The following is a 22578-nucleotide window of genomic DNA, read 5'->3' as shown; positions in this document are numbered from 1 at the left end:
GGCATTGATCTCTTTGTCCAGAAACACTACATCAAACATGAACCAGGCCAACAGCACCAGTGATGAATGTCCTAACTACTGTCCCAATAAGGTACATCTCTAGGGCAGTGGTCACCAACTTTTTCTGAGTCAAAATCCATTTCACAGTCAAAAAGCAAGTCAAGATCTACCACTCATATTTTCTTTTGATCATGACTTACAAAATGTTAATTAACCTAATCATTTTTTTTTGTAAGAACGAGGTTTGTGCAGTAGGCCTAGTACATTATCACATCATATTGGCTATAATGCCTGGCCTGCCAATTATGTTCTTCTCAGACCATATTATATTTCAAAACTTGAGCTTTGATTACAATTTAGATCAGTTGGTATAGCACTTGCAAGGCACAGGTGAGCATTAATTTTGAAATAATTAGCTTTTTTTATTTTACTGGACTGATGGTAACTGCATCAGATGATCATGGTGCTTTCAAGACAACTGGGAATGTCAAATCATGATGTCAGTGATCTTCAGTTCGAAAAATCAAAGGTCTAGAATGATGCCAGAGTTTCTGATTTGGAATTCTGAGTTGGATGACCGTTCAGGTTGTTCCTATGACCAGAGATAAATATTCCTCAATTTTAAAAGAGACAAGACAATCTGCTAGTAATAATAAAAATGCTGGGCTATCTATACACTTGGCTACTCATTCATTGCAGCTGCAGCGCGAATGGAAGTTGGGAGATGTGTGTTTTATGTTTTGTAATAGTGTTGAGTAAGAACAGGGTTGATAGTGCTGAATAAACAATTAAACATGAACTTACTCATAAAAACAGCAGCTCTTTGCTGTATTCTTTGACAGTCTCTCTCTGGTCATGGTTTTAAAAGTTATTCAACCTTACGTAGGCTAGTATCAAACTTTGCTGTGGCCGGTGTCATGGAAGCTTTGTATGCATGGGGATTTGAGCTTTCCGATTGGCCAGCGCAGTAGGCACACTCGATTTAGCCACAGATCTACTGGTCAGCCGGGTAAGCAGAGTTTGTCTTTTCAGACAATGGTTCAAAATGGGAATACTTTGTTTACCCGGTGCTCTGGGCTCCTGAATCAAGTGCACCTACTGCAATAGCACAACAGGAATTTAAAAAAAGGAGCGCAAGCCTTTTATCACATCCTTTATCGTTGGCTTTTCTACATAAATGTTTGGTGATTGACTAGGCATGCCATGAAGATTGACCACGGTTGACCAGTTCGTGACCACTGCTGTAGGGCATGTGCTTATTGGGCCATTATAATTTGACCCTGTCCAGAAGAAAACATAAAACCTCCTCCCTAGGCATTTGTGTAGATCTGAAACAACTTGATATGTTTAAGCAATAGGGTGAATGCACTTGGAAGTAAATATCAGCTCTGTTAAAAATGCACTCAATAAATATTTTATTGATCCAAGAAAATATTATATTGATCATAGTGATTCAGGACTATCATTAAAATAGGTTAATATACCCCACCAACATTAGACAACTAAATACAATCATTAATGAGAATAGTCAGATTAATTGATACCTGTCACGGACATGGTGGCATAGCAGGAAGATTGGCGTTGCATGAACCAAGATGTCGTTGTGAGTTCAAATCCCAGGTGAGGAAATGTTACATAATAAATACTGAACATGCATAATGTAAACATAGTGTACAAAACATTATGAACATCTGCTATTTCCATGACATAGACTGACCAGGTAAAAGCTATGATACTTTATTTATGTCACTTCAGTCAGTGTAGATCAGGGATCTCCAAACCTGTCCCTGGAGAGCTACTGTCCTGTAGGTTTTCCTTTCCTACCCTAATCTAGCACTCCTGATTCTAATAATTAGCTGGTTGATAAACTGAATCAGGTTAGTTAGAACTGGTTAGTTAGAGCTCTCCAGGAACAGGGTTGGAGACGACAGGTTAAAGAAGGATTTTTTTTTTAGCCTTGAGACAATTGAGACATGGATTGTGTATGTGTGCCATTCAGAGGATGAATGGGCAAGACAAAATATGCAAATATGGCTATTTAATCGAGGTGTGCACGCAGGAAGGCACGCAGGCACCTTAGCAGGCAGGCACACACACACACACACACACACACACACACACACACACACACACACACACACACACACACACACACACACACACACACACACACACACATACGGTACCACATGTAAACACAGTAGTCTGGAGTCTAGACAATAACATTGTTGAGATTCTGAGATTCAAGGAAGGGTGGGGTAACTAATATCAATCATACACTACATGACCAAAAGCATGTGGACACCTGCTCATCAAACATCTTATTCCAAAATCATGGGCATTAATATGAAGTTGGTCCCCCCCCTTTGCTGCTACAATAGCCTCCACTCTTCTGGGAAGGCTTTCCACTAGATGTTGGAGCATTGCTGCGAGGACTTGTTTCTATTTAGCCACAAGACCATTAGTGAGGTTGGGCACTAATTTGGGTGATTAGGCCTGGCTCACAGTCTGCGTTCCAATTCAACCCAAATGTGTTCGATGGGGTTGAGGTCAGGTATCTGTGCAGGCCAGTAAAGTTCTTCCACACCGACCTTGACAAACCATTTTTGTATGGACCTTGCTTTGTGCACATTGTCATGCTGAAACAGGAAAGGATCTTCCCCAAACTGTTGCCACAAAGTTGGAGGCACCGAATTGTCTAGAATGTCATTGTATGCTGTTGCATTTACAGTTGGCACTATGAATTCGGGCAGGTAGCGTTCTCCTGGCACTGGCCTAACCCAGATTAGTCCGTCGGATTGCCAGATGGTGAAGCATGATTCATCACTCCAGACAACTTGGAAATTGACATTGCGTATGGTGAATTTTGGCTTGTGTGCAGCTGCTCGGGCATGCAAACCCATTCTTTGAACCTTCCGATGAACAGTTCTTGTGCTGACGTTGCTTCCAGAGACAGTTTGGAACTCGGTCGTGAGTGTTGCAACCAATGAAAGATGATTTTTATGCGCTACACGCTTCAGCCCTCGGTGGTCCCGTTCTGTGAGCTTGTGTGGCCTAACACGTCGCGGCTGAACTGTTGTTGCTCCTAAACGTTTCCACTTCACAATAACATCACTTAATTTTGATTGGAGCAGCTCTAGCAGGACAGAAATTTGATGAACTGACATTTTGGAAAGGTGGCATCCTAAGATGGTGCCACGTTGAAAGTCACTGAGCTCTCCACTAAGGTCATTCTACTACCAATGTTTGTCTATGGAGATTGCATGGCCACGTGCTCGATTTTATACACTTGTCAGCAAAGGGTTTGGTTGAAATAGCCGAATCCAGCTTTTCGGGTGGCGCAGTGGTTAAGGACGCTGTACTGCAGCGCCAGCTGTGCCACCAGAGACTCCGGGTTCGTGCCCAGGCTCTGTCATAACCGGCCGTGACCGGGAGGTCCGTGGGGCGACGTACAATTGGCCTAGCGTCATCTGGGTTAGGGAGGGTTTGGCCGGTAGGGATATCGGTCACCAGCGACTACTGTGGCGGGCAGTGCACGCTAACCAAGGTTGCCAGGTGCTTGATGTTTCCTCCGACACATTTGTGCGGCTGGCTTCCGGGTTGGACGCACGCTGTGTTAAGAAGCAGTGCGGCTTGGTTGGGTTGTGTATCGGAGGACGCATGACTTTCAACCTTCGTCTCTCCTGAGCCCGTACGGGAGTTGTAGCGATGAGACAAGATAGTAGCTACTAACAATTGGATACCACGAAATTGGGGAGAAAAAGGGGTAAAAAAAAAAAGAAATAGCCAAATCCACTAATTTGAAGGAGTGTCCACATACTTTTGTATATATTGTGTAAAAGCAACATTTATCTCAGTTTGTTGACCCTAGTGTGGCTACTACTTCCAGCACACTAAAACATACTCCTTCAATCTATCAAATACATTTTAGCTACTGCATCTAATTTGAATTGCTTCAGATGATGGAGTTGGAGAATACACACCCACTGTAAGTCACATGTGTGTACTAAAGCTACAGAGCTAGGTGAGACAATATACACACACACGATAACATACAGGTGAAGTGGGAAGTTTACATACACCTTAGCCAAATACATTTAAACTCAGTTTTTCACAATTCCTGACATTTAATCCAAGTATCCAGCTTTTATTTCTTTCTATCACATTCCTAGTGGGTCAGAAGTTTACATACACTAAATTAGTATTTGGTAGCATTGCCTTTAAACTGTTTAACTTGGGACAAACTTATTCGGTAGCCTTCCACAAGCTTCCCACAATAAGTTGGGTGAATTTTGGCCCATTCCTCCTGACACAGCTGGTGTAACTGAGTCAGGTTTGTAGGCCTCCTTGTTTGCACACACTTTTTCAGTTCCGCCCACACATTTTCGATAAGGTTGAGGTCAGGGCTTTGTGATGGCCACTCCAATACCTTGACTTTGTTGTCCTTAAGCCATTTTGCCACAACTTTGGAAGTATGCTTGGGGTCATTGTCCATTTGGAAGAACCATTTGCGACCAAGCTTTAACTTCCTGACTGATGTCTTGAGATATTGCTTCAATATATCCAGATAATTTTCCTACATCATGATGCCATCTATTTTGTGAAGTGCACCAGTCCCTCCTGCAGCAAAGCACCCCCACAACATGATGCTGCCACCCCGTGCTTCACGGTTGGGGTGGTGTTCTTCGGCTTGCAAGCCTCCCCCTTTTTCCTCCAAAAATAATGATGGTCATTATAGCCAAACAGTTCTATTTTTGTTTCATCAGACCAGAGGATATTTCTCCGAAAAGTACAATCGTTGTCCCCATGGGCAGATGCAAACCGTAGTCTGGCTTTTTTTATGGTGGTTTTAGAGCAGTGGCTTCTTCCTTGCTGAGTAGCCTTTCAGGTTATGTCGGTATAGGACTCGTTTTACTGAGGATATAGATATTTTTGTACCTGTTTCCTCCAGCATCTTCACAAGGTCCTTTGCTGTTGTTCTGGGATTGATTTGCACTTTTCGCACCAAAGTACGTTCATCTCTAGGAGACAGAATGCGTCTCCTTCCTGAGCGGCATGACGGCTGCTGTTTGTACAGATGAACGTGGTACCTTCAGACGTTTGGAAATTGCTCCCAAGGATGAACCAGACTTGTCGAGGTCTGCAATTTTCTTTCTGAGATCTTGGCTGATTTCTTTTGATTTTCCCATGAGGTCAAGCAAAGAGGCACTGAGTTTGAAGGTAGGCCTTGAAATACATCCACAGGTACACCTCCATTTGACGTCAATTAATGACAAATGATGTCAATTAGCCTATCAGAAGCTTCTAAAGCCATGACATCATTTTCTGTTGTTTAAAGGCACAGTCAACTTAGCGTATGTAAACTTCTGACCCACTGGAATTCTGATACAGTGAATTATAAGTGAAATAATCTGTCTGTAAACAATTGTTGCAAAAATGACTTGTGTCATGCACAAAGTAGTTGTCCTAACCGACTTGCCAAAACTATAGTTTGTTAACAAGAAATTTGTGGATTGGTTGAAAAACGAGTTGTAATGGCTCCAACCTAAGTGTATGTAATCTTCCGACTTCAAATGTACCTTTATGATATTAAGTATATTTCACTCAATGTACTGTACATTATAGTATGAACCTATTTTTGTCTTTGTGAAGTTACACTGGCCGTGTCTGAATACCCATATTTGCATCCTAAATAGTAGGCCGTTTGAGTATGCAACTGTTTTTTTGTATAGTATGTGACATTTCGACAATTGAGTATACTTAAAAATGCCTGGACGTCATACTCATTTCGTCATTGATAGCAGCTTTCGATTAGATATGGGAATGTGCTACCAAAATCAACCAGTAGCAGAAAAAATGCAATATGCATGACACCTTTTCAGTATGTGAAAATGGAAAGTTTTAAACTACAATGAACGAAAATATAAAATCAGCATTCGGCAATTTCAGCGATTTTACTGAGTTCAAGTTCATATAAGGAAATCAGTCAATTTAAATAAATTCATTAGGCCCTAATCTATGGATTTCACATAACTGGGAATACAGATATGTACAGTTGACGTTGGAAGTTTACATACACTTAAAGTAAGGTGGTGATCCTAACTGACCTAAGACAGGGAATTTTTACTTGGATTAAATGTCAGTAAAAAAAAACTGAGTTTAAATGTAATTGGGCTAAGGTGTAAGTAAACTTCCGACTTCAACTGTATGTTATCTTGTGTGTGTGTGTGTGTGTGTGTGTGTGCATTTGTTGTCTGTGCCTATGTTTGTTTCTTCACAGTTCTTGCTGTTCCATAAGGTGTATTTGATCTGTTTTTTTAAATGTAATTCATCAGTTTGTATTTATTATGGATCCCCATTAGCTGCCGTTAAGGCAACATTAGGCAACATTAAGTTAGTTATACAATTTAAAAAAACATTACAATACATTCATTTCAGAATTCAAAACACACTAAGTGTTTGCCCTCAGGCCCATACTTCACTACTATATATCTACAACGCAAATCCATGTGTACGTGTGTGTATAGTGTGTATGTTATCATGTGTGTGTATGAATGTGTCTATTCCTATGTTTGTGTTGCTTCATAGCCCCCGCTGTTCCATAAGGTGTATTTTTACCTGCTTTTTAAATCTGATTCTACTGCTTGCATCAGTTACCTGATGTGGAATAGAGTTCCATGTAGTCATGGCTCTATGTAGTACTGTGTGCCTCCCATGGTCTGTTCTGGACTTGAGGACTGTGAAGAGAACTCTGGGTGTATGTCTCGTGGGGTTTCCATGTGTGTATTTTAATTTAATGCTCGGTACATTCAGCTTGTCAACACCTCAGAAAAAGAAGTAATGATGAAGTCAATCTCTCTTCCACTTTGAGCCATGAGAGATTGACATGCATGTCATTAATGTTAGCTCTCCGTGTTCATCCAATGGCCAGCAGTGCTGTCCTGTCTGGTTCTGTTCTTGTCATTTTCCTACAGTAAGTCCCTTTTTGTGGCATCTGACCACACGACTGAACAGTAGTTCAGGTGCGACAAAACTAGGGCCTGTAGGACCTGCCTTGTTGATAGTGTTGTTATGAAGGTAGAAACTAGGGCCTGTAGGACCTGCCTTGTTGATAGTGTTGTTAAGTAGATAAAACAGCGCTTTATTATTGACAGACTTCTCCCCATCTTAGCTGCTGTTGTATCAATATGTTTTGACCATGACAGTTTACAATCCAGGGTTACTCCAAGCAGTTTAGTCACCTCAACTTGCTCAATTTCCACATTAGTTATTACAAAATTTTGTTGAGGTTTAGGGTTTAGTGAATGTTTTATTCCCAAATACAATGCTTTTAGTTTTAGAAATATTTAGGGCTAACTTATTCCTTGCCACCCATTCTGAAACTAACTGCAGCTCTTTGTTAAGTGTTGCAGTCATTTCAGTCGCTGTAGTAGCTGACGTGTATAATGTTGAGTCATCCGCATACAAAGACACTCTGGCTTCACTCAAAGCCAGTGGCATCTCATTTGTAAAGATTGAAAAAAGTAGGCTAGCTGTTGCCGCGTGCTCAAGCATGGGGCACATGTAACAGTGGAAAAAGTGATATTTTTAAATATCAATTGATAGTTATTTGGCAATGGTAAGTGTTTTGGAAACCTCAGGATCGTCTCTTGTCCTCTTAGAACTGCTTGTAACATATTATGTTTGTCATATCAATTCTAACAACATACTGTACATATGTTAAAATAGACTTATTGAAGAAAAGTAAAGGACAGAGGGGGACAAATTTACATTCATATTGGGTCAAAATGATCTCCTTGTCATTTCTAGTGTTAAGCGATGGGATTCATCTGCCTCTGTGGTCCACCATCGTTCTGACCATTCCCAACAGGTTATAAAAATGCATTGGATGAGTTTTGGCCTCAGCATCATTGAATGTATAATCTTGAGCATTCATCTAAGGCAGCTATGCTGAAAGGAAAACCAAAGCCTTGCATTTCTAAAGCAGGCTTCACATTACTTAATGTGTAGCACAAGTCATTGTTTTCCACCCGTAAGTGGATCACACTGCAAGGGGTTGCACTCCTGCACTCAAAGTTCAACTAATATTAACTTTCCAAGGCTTCTGCACACAACCTCGCGGTGAGCAAAGAACCCTGTGCAAATAATGAGAAAGCAGCATAAACCACAGAAGGAACCACACTGGTTCAACTTTACTAGTTGGCAGGTTTAGTATTTTGGATGCTATTGAAGCTGATCTCATCCAGATGAGTTATTAGTGCTTTGACATGTGTGATACCTGCCCCTCAGCATATAGTGGGAACATAATCCTAATTTACGTAAATGTTCATCTTTAGTCTGACAGCTGTCATCTCTTCTTATCTAGTAGTATTTATTGGACTGGAATCATGCTATTTTCCATTGTGGGAGATAGACACAGACACTGAGTTTACCACAGGTTGAATAATGTTTTCATTTGGACATGGTTGGCTTCATCTAGTTTATAACATTTGTTTTGTAGACATTTCTCTTGATTATGTGATACAGGAACTCAGCTAACTCATTTATTTTTCACTAAATACTGTAATTTATCTCAGCTAAGAGAGAAACAGTACATTGACAATGAGTACTACAGAGCATTTGTGCTGTATCCTCCATCTTAGTATCCATATACTTGAACTGTCTGTTGGTAGTTAGACTATAAATTATTACTCAGGCAAGCCTTGAAGCAGCTTGGAATTTAGACCAAAGGATATCCTGGTATTGACTCCGGATACATAGTATGTATATACTGTGTTCTTATGTGATCTGTGAATCATTTCTCTCCTCTCCGTTTTACGAAACTCTGTGGCCAGTCTGAGCTATCAGTAATGTGTGAAATCCATCTCAGCAGTGTCTGATTCTAGGTTACAGCTGACATGTGTTAGTTCTGCTGCTAAACTGGGTTGTCTCAGTTCATTCTAGGCTGCAGCTGGAGATGTTTTGGAGTGACTTTTTAAGGTTTAGTGTGCAGTGGTAGGTGGTTGAATTTGTTTTGAAGATGTAGTTTATTTACTGTTTTAAATTCATGCAACAGGTGCTTTGTTTTTGAAAATGAGAAACATCCCCAATGACCTTTGTGTTTTTTCCTTTTGATGTTGAGGTTATGGCTTGGCTTTTTGTACAATACCAGTCCATGTATATTTAAATGTGCTTTACTCTTTGCAAACTGGTTTATGTTCTGAAATTCATATCATAAACATCACTACCATGTAATGCAACATGGATTGCGCAGTTTGTATAAAAGACAGATACAGTAGATATCTGAAAAAAAAATAAAGCAATGTTTGGGATCACAGCTTAATAAGAGCCACCTCATCTATAATATTGACACATTCTTGGATGTTTGATCAATGTACCCCACTGGACAAAAACTGGTTAAATCAACGTTGTTTCCACATTTGAAAAAAAAGCCATCAACGTAAGTGAACTTCATAATCCTAACATTTAACCTAATCCAATTACATTTTTATTCTTTTTTATTTCACGTTGAATTCACGTGACTAAACAAAATGTAAGTCAAGACTCGATGTTTAACTGACGTCGGTGCCCAGTGGAATGGTCCTGCTGAATAACATTGTCAAAACTAAGTCATTGCTGGTGCTAATATGGTTAACCCAGCGAGGCCAGGAAAGAAGCTTTCCATTGGCAATACTAAATGAAAGTCCTGTGCTCTAGTGTTTCACAGCAGCCGAGGCCCAGCCTCCTGAGCTCAACTCCAGCCCACTCATCTGGTTCTATTTAAGGCCTTCAGTGTCGACTCTTATGATTGGCGTACACAACCCCCCCCTACTCTTCCTCCAGCTCCAGCCCCAACAAGGAGAAGGAGGCTTTTTAACAGACTGTTTATTTTCCAGGGGAAACCGTTCCTTTCTCCCGCTGCACTGTTCTATCGACAACCGGCCGCTGCTCCTGCTCTTTCTTTCTCTTTCTCTCTGTTGCTTTCCTCTTTTTCTCTCCATCCATTCCTATTTTTCTATCTCAAGTTTAGACTATGGATGAGGCCCCCCGACAGCTTAGAATGGATTCTCTTCAGTAAACTGCTTGATGTATTTTGGGAGACTTTCAGTTTAATAGGCGTTCCTTTTTGACTCTCCAGCTATATGGCCAGACTCTTGGGAAAATGCACAGAGCCCAGCGTGTGTTCCCATTGGCTGAGGTCTACTGACAAATTGGCCTATGGCGCAGAGGGTGCCCGGCGGTCGCTCTCGCGGACCCATGACCGGGAGCTGGCTGACAGCGTGTTTTTTCCCATCAACCCCAGGTTTGGATGGTGCCGATCCTATGCTACTGGAGCAGTACATGGTGGTGGCCAACTATGAGAAGCAGGAGCCGGCAGAAATCAGCCTGCAGGCCGGCAAACTGGTAGACGTCATCGATAAGAGCGAGAGTGGTGAGTGACCAACCTACACACACACGCATGCATGCAGGCACACACGCACGCACACACACAGTGATGCACACCTATTCATGCATACTTTCCAGCCAGCATCCACATGAGAATTCCCATTTTCACCTCTCAGTCTGGGGTCACGGTCTTTTCTTCATCCCCAATAGTTCCCCTTCCTCCCCCCCCCTCTCCTCTCCCTTTATGTCCACAGCCTTCAAACTGTGCCTTAGCCCTGGAGGCTCACTTTGGCCTGCAGAGAGGCCTGTTTTTTTACCCTTGTTGGTTTAGGCCGGGGCCAGAATGTTGCCTTCTGTAGGAGGAATGTCTCCCAGACTCCTATATTAATTATCCAGCTCACTTTAATGGAAAGACAGAGAGACATGCTCGATTTACATATACCAGCTACACGGGGTCCTGAGTCAGCTGTTTAACCTCTGAAAATGTAGTGCTAGGAGCTAATCCTCAAAAGGAACTGAAAATAATCTTCTTCTGGCCCTTGTTGAGATTGATTAAATTTGGCTTTTTCACAGTGAGAGGTGATAAATGTTATGCAGAGCTTAGTCTGTTGACTGTTATGCATATCATGCCCTCCAGTAGATTCAATGAAATGGTCTACTCTTTATAAAGTCCTGTATACATATGTTGATGGTCTTACTTGATATGCCCGTGTTTACTTTTGCCTATACACTTTGACCCAGTTAAGACCCAGTTAAGACTCACTAACTCTTGCGCTATAACATACAAACACACCTCACCATTAACCGAACCACAGTTTTAGCTGACGCAGCATAAGGAAACCTGTCTGGTTTTCCTTTCCCTTCAGTAGAATGAAATAAGACGTTTTGTCATCTCCATCTCCAAAGCCTCTAGAGCAAGAGACAGGCTCAGTAACAGAGGTTGACGTCCTGGCTTAAATGGTGTTCCCAGACAGTGAAGCAGTAATGTGACTCATGTGTTCTTCAAAGGGGAGGGAAACAGTGATCAGAAAAGCAATTTGACTTAGGTTTCACATTGGGTGTGAGTAAAACCCCATGCCATAGAGGCCTAAAGGAAGAGAGTCAATTGACTCAGACTGCTTTGAAGTGTCTGTACCCACCCGTTGAGTTCTTCCGTTTATTTTTCCTTCTTGGTCCAGTTGGATTTGAGCCCACTAGGGAGTCACTTTGAGGCAGATTTCCAAACACCTTGAAGTCCTTCTGCCTGAGGCCTTGACTTGAGTCCTTTCCTCCATAATAAGCATAGAGCTTGATGGATGATGCTGGTGACTGGGCTATTGAAGGCTGCAGTACATTTAGATAACTACAGAGTAAATATGTCACTGGTAAGAGAGTTCACCCACCTGCCATTCTAACTGAATCACTGTCTGATTCATCGGTGTACAACCAGTACTGTATAGATGGCATTTGGCATCAACAACTCAAGCACTGTAGGCAGGGGACTCCCGAGTATTGCAGAGGTAGCTAAATCAAAACCCATCAGAGCACTGTCTGAAGCCTGTAGTGTTCAACATAACAGTTAGCATTAGCTGAAGCCTGTAGTGTTTATCAGAATGGTTAGCATTAGCTGAAGCCTGTGGTGTTCATCAGAATGGTTAGCATTAGCTGAAGCCTGGTGTGTTCAACAGAACGGTTAGCATTAGCTGAAGCCTGGTGTGTTCAACAGAACGGTTAGCATTAGCTGAAGCCTGTTGTGTTCAACAGCATGGTTAGCATTAGCTGAAGCCATGACACCTCCTGGACAGCATGGAAGAAGGCTAAGCTGCAATATGGGTGACATCAGTCCTAAGCCTCATGCCAATTCTAAGAATTACAGGTGCGCGTAAAATACTTCAGTCCGTTTAGTTCAGCATCCATCTCTCCCAGAATAAGTTCATGTATTTTATGGCATCTGAGGTTGATTTCTGAATCCCAGACTTTCAGTGCTGAAGAAGTTAGATATGTACTTTTTATGAACCCAGAGCTGCTTAAATGTCTCCAGTACTTTGCTGTGAAATGACAAAAGGTGCTCAGGTATTTATAGAGTCTTGGGGAATTCTTTAAATGGTGTGAATATGGTATTGTTATGGAACTATGCTTCTCTTACAGAGCTCTCATTTGTCCAATGAAGAAGATGGCTTAGAATGGAATTTGTCCTTATGTCTGTGTAGTGTCTGCATGGTGTAAGAGCTGTTATTTTGTGCTCTACTTACCATGATGGTTGTCTAATTTGAACGTAGAAAGCATTTTGGTAAGTAACTCTATGTACTTTTCTTGTACAATGTAAATATCTAACTGATTGCACTGTTACCATACCCAAGGATAATGCAATTTTAATGCAAAAGATTGCCCATTGCACTAAAGGAACGGCATATTTCCTTACCTTGGATCAGATAAAATACTTCTGACAGGGGCTTTGAATCTAAGTCAGTTCATGTAGGCACGTTCAGCTTTCTCAGCTTTCCATGTCCCTTTCCAGGCCAAACCATTATTTTCATTTGCACTGGTTTGTTGATACTGCTTTTGCATATTGGCCTTCAGTCAGTGTCATAGCTGATGATAATTCATGTTTTGGTGAGAGGTTGTTCCTGGTTATTAGATCAGGTACTGTACCTTGTAAATAAACATAACTCAGAATGGCAACGTGTATTTTTATTTTGATATTTATATTATACAACTCTTGTAAAAGGCCAGGAATGCTGCACTGCCAGGACTCATCAAAGGCAGAGAAATTGGGCAAAGATCTATATTTTTGGTTATGTCATTTTCACAGAGTTGCAAGAAAATCAGCTGCCACTTTTTAAGGATACTCAAAAGCAGTGTTCCATAAATGTTTTATCCCTGATGCCCTTGCAGTTTTCTTTTATTTGTTTGATTGCAATCCCTCTGTATATTTTCACTACTGAGTTAGGTCAGAGCTTGCCAGAGAGACACTGACATAGGAGAGGAGAGGAGTGTGGGGCAGGGAGAGAGTCAGGGGGAATATGGAAAAAGCCCTTTCCTGCCAAAGTTAGCGGTTCAGAGAGGTTGGTTCATTATAATGGCTTAATGGATCCTCCAGGATGCCTCCTCAACTTACAGTGTGTTAAAGAGATGATAACCAGGGCTAAGCTAAGATAGCATAAAGAGATGATAACCAGGGCTAAGCTAAGATAGCATAAAGAGATGATAACCAGGGCTAAGCTAAGATAGCATAAAGAGATGATAACCAGGGCTAAGCTAAGATAGCACACCACTTTTGAACCTTTACTTAACCAGGTCAATTAAGAACAATCTTTTTATTTGTCTACAGTTGAACTTTTCTTGTTATCGAAATGCATAGGAAAAGTAAAACATTTGCCATCACATTTCCCTCTAGAGGTATGCTAACTACTCTACACCTCAAGGGCAATGTTAGGCTAGCCTTGCCCAGTCCAACCCAAATAATATCCCTCTAAAATCTCTTCTGACCAGTGTACGTTTACACCGCTCAAATCCTAGATCGTCTTTTTAAATTGTAATTTGACAAATTAACTCCAGGAATGTCTGTGTCGGAGAGGGAAGCAGCTTGGGTCTGTCTGCCCCTCAGGCTCCCCATAGCTCCCCTGTACCACCCTACATGTGTGTTCGTCTATAAACCAATAGCCTGCGTCAGTCAGTGGTGAATTCTGGGAACACTTTGTACGGAATTTTAGGCTTAAATGTTAAGGCTCTGTCCCAATTATTTTCCTTGTCTCTCTTTTCTTGTCTCCCTTCATTCTTGATGGACCATGGATACGTTGAGGAGGTACTCGATGGGTTTCCAACATGTATTTCTCTCTGCGCTTAAATCCTCTCAGATACTGTAGATCAGTGTTCATGAGGAAGAGGAGATGTGAATAAGGAGCTGTTTAACACCATTGGGAACAAGCTTATGCTATGGCCAGACGATGGACATGAAACAACGGATTCGTGAGGTGCCTCTCATTTAGGAATAACAATTCAAGTTAAATAGCATTTATGGGCGCCCCACACACGCCATCTGTGCTGCCTAGAGCATAGGGCTGCAGAAGTACGTAGCTTTAGAAAGGTCAGCACACATTCTAGAGGGGATCCTTTCACATTCTAGAGGGGATCCTTTCACATTCTAGGGGGCTGCATTGGCTGTTCCTTAGGTCAACATTAGTACTTTTTCGCCTCCCAAGCTTAACAGAACCATCGCTGGAAATTGGACCCAGTATTTTATGAAAACTGGAAGTGAATGTATCGAACTTTATATATTTTGTACTCTATACAGTGTTTATAAATACAGAAACGTGAAATGGGGTTTTCTCCTGCAGTGCTTTCCAGTGGGATCAGATATCTCCAGTAGTGCTGAGGCTCAGCATTCCACATCATCTCAAGCCCAGAGAAATGCTTGTCACGCTAAAGGTTTTAATCTTCATATCACATCTGTAGCATGAGCTAATATTTCAAAGACTGACCCCAAAACACAAAAACTTGTTTTAGTAAGTTACACTTGTGTTTTAGTAGCAGTTAAAGACAGGCTATTTGATTCAATGTGAGACTTTGGATATCTATAAATAAAATACATGCAGCACAGTAGAGCCCGAGGCACCTCAATCCTGTGTTAAAACATTGCATATTGTAGTTTAGATGAGTACATATGGTATACATTCACAGTAAGAAAATCGAAAGTTGCTGGCCTGTTCGCATTTTTGTCTTGAGCAATAAATGTGTTGTTGATTACAGTAATATGGAGGCTGCGGAGTGCTGAACCTGATATAGTGCTTCCAGACATCAGGTACTGCAGGGGAGACAAATAGGGCTCAGGCCCTCCTCAACAGATAGGTTCCTCTATTTTGCCCTCCCTCTTAGAAAGAGACAGGGGCAAAGGGGATATGAGTAAAGCTTTATCACTTTGAAGTCTGAGCCAAACATCTGTTCACTTGCTCCACTTTTTCCTTTCAAGGAATATCCATCCTTACTGTAGCAGTACCACTTTCCTTTTCACCCTAGAGCCAAATTACGACACACATGGCTTACATAATTATCGTCGTTCTTTTTATGATTCATTGTCTCTGTAAACAAAACAAATAAACTTTTTTTCCATAAGTGTTTGTTAGTGTTTTTGGCTGTGTAAATGAGACTGACGTCAACATTTCATCCAGGCGAAAGCCTAATTAGATAGTTGGCAACCACATCCTTTAATTTAGTACATCCAGTGTAAACTCTGTTTACAACATTTATTTGTCCTGTCCTGAGTTGTATCATGGTTTCTTTGCAGTGCAATCACATATGTTGTTTTGTATTGTTAACTCAGTGATTAGATGAGGAGAAAAGCACTGCATGGACCTGAACATAAACATTATGAAATTGCTCCTAATTCAAGTGAATGTTGTTTGTTATATTTATCTGTCACTGAACCATTTGCAATGGATCCTTGCAATTTCCCTTAAAAGCTCGTTCTTGAGAACTACAGTATAGAAAGGAAATAATATTTACTTCCTCAGCACAGTTAGTAACGCAGACTTGAGACACAGATGATAAAGATTCGTACAGCTGCAGAAGACACAGACACAGACACAGATGAGGATGTTAATGGAGATGACAGACATATGGTAGATAGACAGACACAGATAAAGACACAGATGTAGGTGTAGTCGTATAATATATCTCCACTTCCTCCGCGTTGGGTCCAGTCCCAGCCCTGCTGGTCAATGTATCAAATTATACGTAATACACACAAAAATGCACATGCATATACACACACACACACACATCCTGGGATACGGAAAACGTGCATATCTCACCTTTCAACAGCTGTATGTCTACTCAGTTCCATTTCTTTTTATACATGTCACCAAATCATTTTCAGGGGGTTCATCTTTAAATGTATGTTTCTGTGTGATGGTATGTTGCCAAAATACCTTTAATTTGGTCAAGAAAATGCAACAAAAACAGTTGTAGCACTGATATATTAACATTTATTCATTACTGAAAGACCAGAGACAATTTTCAGGTTCTCTGTAATACACGCCTGTGTGTTATAAACCTGCATTGGCAAGGAAATATACTTGTATTGCCTCTTTTGAGGTGCAGTGAACTCAGCCTAAGCCCCTACCAAATGAGAACAAGGTTGAAAAATAAAGTAGAGGCAGTCATAGCCATCCATAACAGAGTGTATTTACTCAAACGTCTTAAGGGACAGACACGCAGGCATGTACATTTTAGTCATTTAGCAACTGCTCTTATCCAAAGTGACTTACAGGAGCAATTAGGGTTAAGTGCCTTGCTCAAGGGCATATTGGCAGATTTTTCTACTAGTCGGCTCGGGGTTTCAAACCAGCAACCTTTTGGTTCCTGGCCCAACGCTCTTAACTGCTCTTAACCGCTTAGCACCTCTGAACAGATTGCCAGCTATAATTTGCAAACCAATTCTACGTGTAGAATTGCATGAAAATGTCGGACACCCACCGGTGAGTGGTCCCTAAAACACATCTCAGCGAACGAATGGTAGATGAACAGCAGATCGACATTCGGTGGGGTGTGTGGCTGCCTTATTAAAGTGTCCATAATGTATATTCTATGTCTATGTCTAACTTTCAAATGTGCTTTCAAATTAAGGTACCACATTCCTAAACCTTATTCCCATATTTCCCATATTAGCTAGCAAGACCTCAATCATCTCGCACCCCTCTACATCAGCTTGGTACTGATACCCCATGTATATAGCCAAGTTATTATTATTTATTGTGTATTTATTACTTGTATTATTACATGTTATTATTTTTCTATTATTGATCTATTTTCTCTCTCTCTGCATTGTTGGGAAGGGCCCGTAAGTAAGCATTTCACTGTTAGTCTACATCTGTTGTTTACGAAGTGAAGTGACAATAACTTTAGCCAGCCAACAGAGAGGAAGAGGCAAAGCCATTACATTTTTCCTACTACTATAGCTGGCTAGCCAGGTGGGTAGCAGACTGAGGCTAATATTATAGTTCTGTCATCATCGGCATTATGGGAATACTTGTTCTATGTGGCATAGTGACACGGCAACAGTCAGAGGAGTGGTGGGGGTTACGTTAATGTCAAAAGTTAACCGCACTCTCGTGTCCAAAGAATGCTAGCTAACTTTTTTCGAAAAAAATAGCACATTTGAGAGGGAATTCTCACAAATAAAATGTTGCAATCCATTTAATAAGCGCATTAACACACTCCAGACTCTGCATTGTCAGGGAGATACTGCACACCTCAGCAGTTGAAAGGCTCCAGTCCAAAGTACTGTAGACATTTATTTTAGCTCTCCGTTCTCCATTTAATTTCTTGGCACCGGGTTTGTATGAAGCCACAGCCTTGGTGTAAAAATGTAACACATTACATGGTTTGTTAGGGCCTTGAGCCTTTGCCAATGCGGGGGCACAGGGCCAGATCCAAACAGCAAGGCCTCCTAGTATGTAGACCCACACAAAGTCAATCTAAAGTAACATTTAAAACTGCTGCTGAAGCATGTCTGATTGCATTTCCAGTGAACACTCATGTCTTCATAATGGGGGATGTGAAGAGCTGTTGGCCATCTTGGATTCTGCTTTCCACAACAAATAGAGCATTCGTGGAGCGCCACATCACAGAGAAGGTTTGCAAGGGTTTATTTGTAATACATTTTTTGTGATATCCAATTGTTAGTTACAGTCTTGTCCCATCCCTGCAACTCCAGTACGGACTCGGGAGAGGCGAAGGTCGAGAGCCATGCATCCTCCGAAAGACAACACTGCCAAGCCGCACTGCTTCTTGATAAACCGCTTGCTTAACCCAGAAGCCAGCCGCACCAATGTGTCGGAGGAAACTCCGTACAACTGGTGACCGTGTCAGTATGCACGCGCCCGGCCAGCCACAGGAGTCGCTAGAGCGCGATGGGACAAGGACATCCCGTCCGGCCAAACCCTCCCCTAATTCGGAACATCGCTGGGCCAGTTGTGCGCCGCCTCATGGGTCTGTGCCCCAGGCCAGGATCAAACCCGTGTCCGTAGTGACACCTCAAGTACTGCGATGTAGTGCCTGAGACTGCTGCTCCATTCAGAAGGCCCATTTTCTAGGGGGTTTTATCATTTCACTCTCCTGCAGAGAACAGCCATGACCTCTCCAGAGCTAGGCGACAGAGAAATGGTGTTGAAAAGCCTATGTGGCAGCAGCCAAGGGGCTGGTTTTTCAAAACGTTATCTGATCGGATTACCCCTATCGGATAGGATTTAATGTTAGAATTGACATAGGGATAAGGATTTGGTAATCCAATCTGATCTTTAATCAGGAATTGTAGGTGATTAGGATTGTTTTGATCCCAAAAATCATGAATATTTTGATCCCACTAGAAGGGTGGATTCAAGGTGGATTTGGAAAGGTGACAGGCACTACAACTAAGAAATGTCAATGTAACTAATGTGAGGAGGCTTCAAAAACGTTATTACATCTAAAATCCAAAGGTTAATTATGTTAAATTGACTGCAGTAAGGTATGTGGTAAGTTATGTTAAGTGTCAAATAAATGCATCTCAAATCAAATCACATTTTATTTGTCACACACCCATGGTTAGCAGATGTTAATGCGAGTGTAGCGAAATGCTTGTGCTTCTAGTTCCGACCATGCAGTAATATCTAACAAGTAATCTAACCTAACAATTTCACAACAACTACCTTATACACACAAGTGTAGAGGAATGAATAAGAATATGTACATAAGAATACGTGAATCAGTGATGGCCTAACGGCGTAGGCAAGATGCAGTCGATGGTATACAGTATATACACATGAGATGAGGAATGTAGGGTATGTAAACATTATATAAAGTAGCATTGTTTAAAGTGGCTAGTGATACATTTATTATATCAAGATGCAGTAGATGGTATAGAGTACAGTATATACATATGAGATGAGTAATGTAGGGTATGTAAACATTATATCAAGTGGCATTGTTTAAAGTGGCTAGTGATACATTTATTACATCAATTTTTCCATTATTAAAGTGTCTAGAGTTGAGTCAGTATGTTGGCCACTCAATGTTAGTGATGGCTGTTCAACAGTATGATGGCCTTGAGATAGAAGCTGTTTTCGATATGCTGATAGAATTTAGGGAGCCTTGTTTTGAGATTAGCCTTGTTAAAATGCCCAGCTACAATAAATTTGTAAAAATCATTTTACATAGAGCCGAATTAAGTTCTTTCAGGGCCATCGATGTGTCTGCTTGGGGGGGAATATACACGACTGTGATTATGATCGAAGAGAATTCTAAGTCAGGTGAACAAAAGGACTTGAGATCCTGTATGTTGTTATGATCACACCACGTCTTGTTAATAATAAGGCATACACCCTCGCCCTTCTTCTTACCAGAGAGATGCTTATTTCTGTCGGCACGATGCGTGAAGAATCCAGGTGGCTGTACCGACTCTGATAACGCATCCCGAGTGAGCCATGTTTCCGTGAAACAACGAACGTTACAGTCTCTGAACTCTTGCTCGGATATTGTCTACCTTGTTGCCAAGAGACTGGACATTGGCGAGTAGTATGCTCGGGAGCGATGTGCCCCTCTACGGAGCCTGACCAGAAGACCGCTCCGTCTGCCCCTTCTGCGGCGCCGTTGTTTTGGGTCGCCGGCTGGGATCTGATCCATTGTCCTGGGTTGTGGGCCAAACAGAGGATCCTCTTCAGGAAAGTCGTATTCCTGGTCGTAATGTTGGTGATTTGACGTTGCTCTTATATCCAATAGTTCCTCCTGACTGTATGTAATAAAACCTAAAATTTCCTGGGGTAACAATGTAAGAAATAACATATAAAAAAAACAAAATACTGCATAGTTTCCTAGGAACGCGAAGCGAGGCGGCCATCTCTGTCGGCCCCGGAAGTCTTATGCAGGCAAAAAAAAATTCAAGGTACCTTTATTCATGTATAGTGAACAAAAATATAAATGCAATATGCAAAAATGTCAATGATTTTACTGAGTTACAGTTCATATAAGGAAATCAGTCAATTGAAATAAATTCATTAGGCCTTAATCTATGGATTTCACATGACTGGGCAGGGGTGCAGCCATGGGTGGGCTTGGGAGGGCATAGGCCCACCCAAACACGCAGCCAAGCCCACCCACTCGGGGAGCAAGGCCCAGCCAATCAGAAGGAATATTCCCCCAGAAAAAGGGCTTTATTACAGACAGAAATATTCCTCAGCAACCCCCCCACCAACCCTCTTCAGACGATCCCACAAGTTAAAAAGCCGGATATGGTTGTCCTGGGCTGTCGTGGTCTGCAGTTATGAGACCGATGGAAGTACTGCCAAGTTCGCTAAAACAATGTTGGAGGCAGCTTATGGTTCTCAGGCAACAGTTCTGGTGGACATTCCTGCAGTCATCATGCCAATTGCACACTCCCTCAAAACTTGTGACATTGTGTGACAAAACTGCACCTGTGTAATGATCATGCTGTTTATATTCCACACCTGTCAGGTGTATGGATTTTCTGGTCAAGGAGAAAATCTCACTAACAAGGATGTAAAATTGCTGGGATATTTTCTTCAGCTCATGAAACATGTGACCAACCCTTTACATGTTGCATTTATATTTTTGTTCAGTGTAGTTACTCATTTCTGTTTCCCCAGGTTGAAATAGTACCACAACCTGTCCAGTAGATGGCATGGTGTAGGCCTGTTTAAAGCACTGAAAAACTGGATTCTGTGATCTTGATTTTGTGGTATCTGGATCAGAATGATCCTATACGATTATTTTCTGGGGAAAAAACGGCTTATAAACAGCCAGATTTATCTGATCCTGGATAGCATGAAATAGGATTACAGAATCCGGATCATTCTGATCCCCCCCCAAAAAAGTTTTGAAAAACTGGCCCTTGGGGTTGGTGCAACGATCAAGGTGTTAGGTTACTGTCTGTAGCCATTCAGGCACTGAAAACACTGGTCTGTGTATTATTTCACATCCACTGAGTGACTGAAATTGACTCAAATGTGCCAAGTGAAGCATGAAATGACTCACAAGGCCTTGGAACGTACATCTCACTGTTAATCTAATAATAATTTATTCCCATGCACTTCAAACTTCAATATTTTCTTACTTTATTTTTCCGATGAAGCTGTCCTGTGTATGCTCAATACTGTATCTTTCACCCAGACCTGTGTCTAGAATCCAATTGACTGAATAATGCAGTCACATCCCAAGGAATTCAATCATATCAAGCAAGACAATGATAATGGAGATTTGAGCTACTGTACCAGTTACGTCCCACCGATTTCAGGGGTAACGAGGCTAAATCGAGATTTAAATCATCACAAGGACATCCAAAACCACACTGTCCTCCCTTTGATGCTGTTGGCTTTAAGGCTAGGATGGCGCTGCAGAGCTGTATAGCTGCCGTCTAACGAGTTCCTGACCAATTCTGCTGTTTTGTGTGATTTCCTTTGACCGAAAACAGCTTCTGGACATCAGAACAGTGATCACTAACCTTGATTTGGATAAAGATTTCTACTTCAACGAGTCAACAGCTGTGGATGTACTGCTCATTCCGGACCGGGCCCTAATCCCCGGGATTCGAAAGAGGAAAAGGAAACGCCAGAGAGGTAAACGAGCGAGCTCCCTGACGAGACTAAGACGGCGAGTAAGTTAACACTCCCCCCACCCTCCATTCTTTTGGCGAACGTACAATCACTAGAGAACAAGCTGGACGAGCACTGTTCGAGACTATCCTATCAACGGGATCTGAAGAATTGTAATATTCTATGTTTCTTGGAGTCGCGGCTGAACATGGTTAATATACATTTATATTGTATTGTCAAGACCAAACGGCAGTTTCGGTTAAGGTTAAGGGGGAGGTGTGTGTCTCTTTGTTAACAACATCTAGTGTGCAATCTTTAATGTTAAGAAAGTCTCAAGGTTTTGCTCATCTGAGTTAGAATACCTCATGATAAGCTGCAGACCATACTATTTACCAAGAGAGTTTTGATCTATATTTTGTAGCTGTCTATTTACCACCACAAACCGATGTTGGCACTAAGGCTGCACTCTAAAGCTGTATAGGGCCAAAAGCAAACAAGGAAATGCACTTCCAGAGGCAGTGCTTCTAGTGGACAGTGTTTTCAATGCAGGGAAACTGAAATCCGTCTTACCTCATTTTTTATCAGTATGTCACCTGTGGAAAGAGAGGTGAAAAAACTCTAGGTCACCTTAACTCCACACACAGAAACG

At 41.6% G+C, this 22578-nt stretch overlaps 1 protein-coding gene across 1 annotated transcript in view; it reads left to right on the top strand.

Moving 5' to 3' along the window:
* LOC109899725 (SH3 and PX domain-containing protein 2A-like) overlaps positions 1-22578 on the top strand; it is an 84438-nt gene that overhangs the window by 40987 nt on the left and 20873 nt on the right. Inside the window, exon 7 of the mRNA XM_020495193.2 lies at positions 10283-10411. Coding sequence (XP_020350782.1) covers positions 10283-10411 — 129 coding nt within the window. The remainder of the gene's footprint in view (positions 1-10282; positions 10412-22578) is intronic.

This window comes from Oncorhynchus kisutch, linkage group LG11, assembly GCF_002021735.2.
Source record: "Oncorhynchus kisutch isolate 150728-3 linkage group LG11, Okis_V2, whole genome shotgun sequence".
In the NCBI taxonomy this organism is placed as follows: domain Eukaryota; kingdom Metazoa; phylum Chordata; class Actinopteri; order Salmoniformes; family Salmonidae; genus Oncorhynchus; species Oncorhynchus kisutch.
The sequence above is the reverse complement of the archived record's forward strand: the minus strand, read 5'-3'. Positions and strand labels throughout refer to the sequence as shown.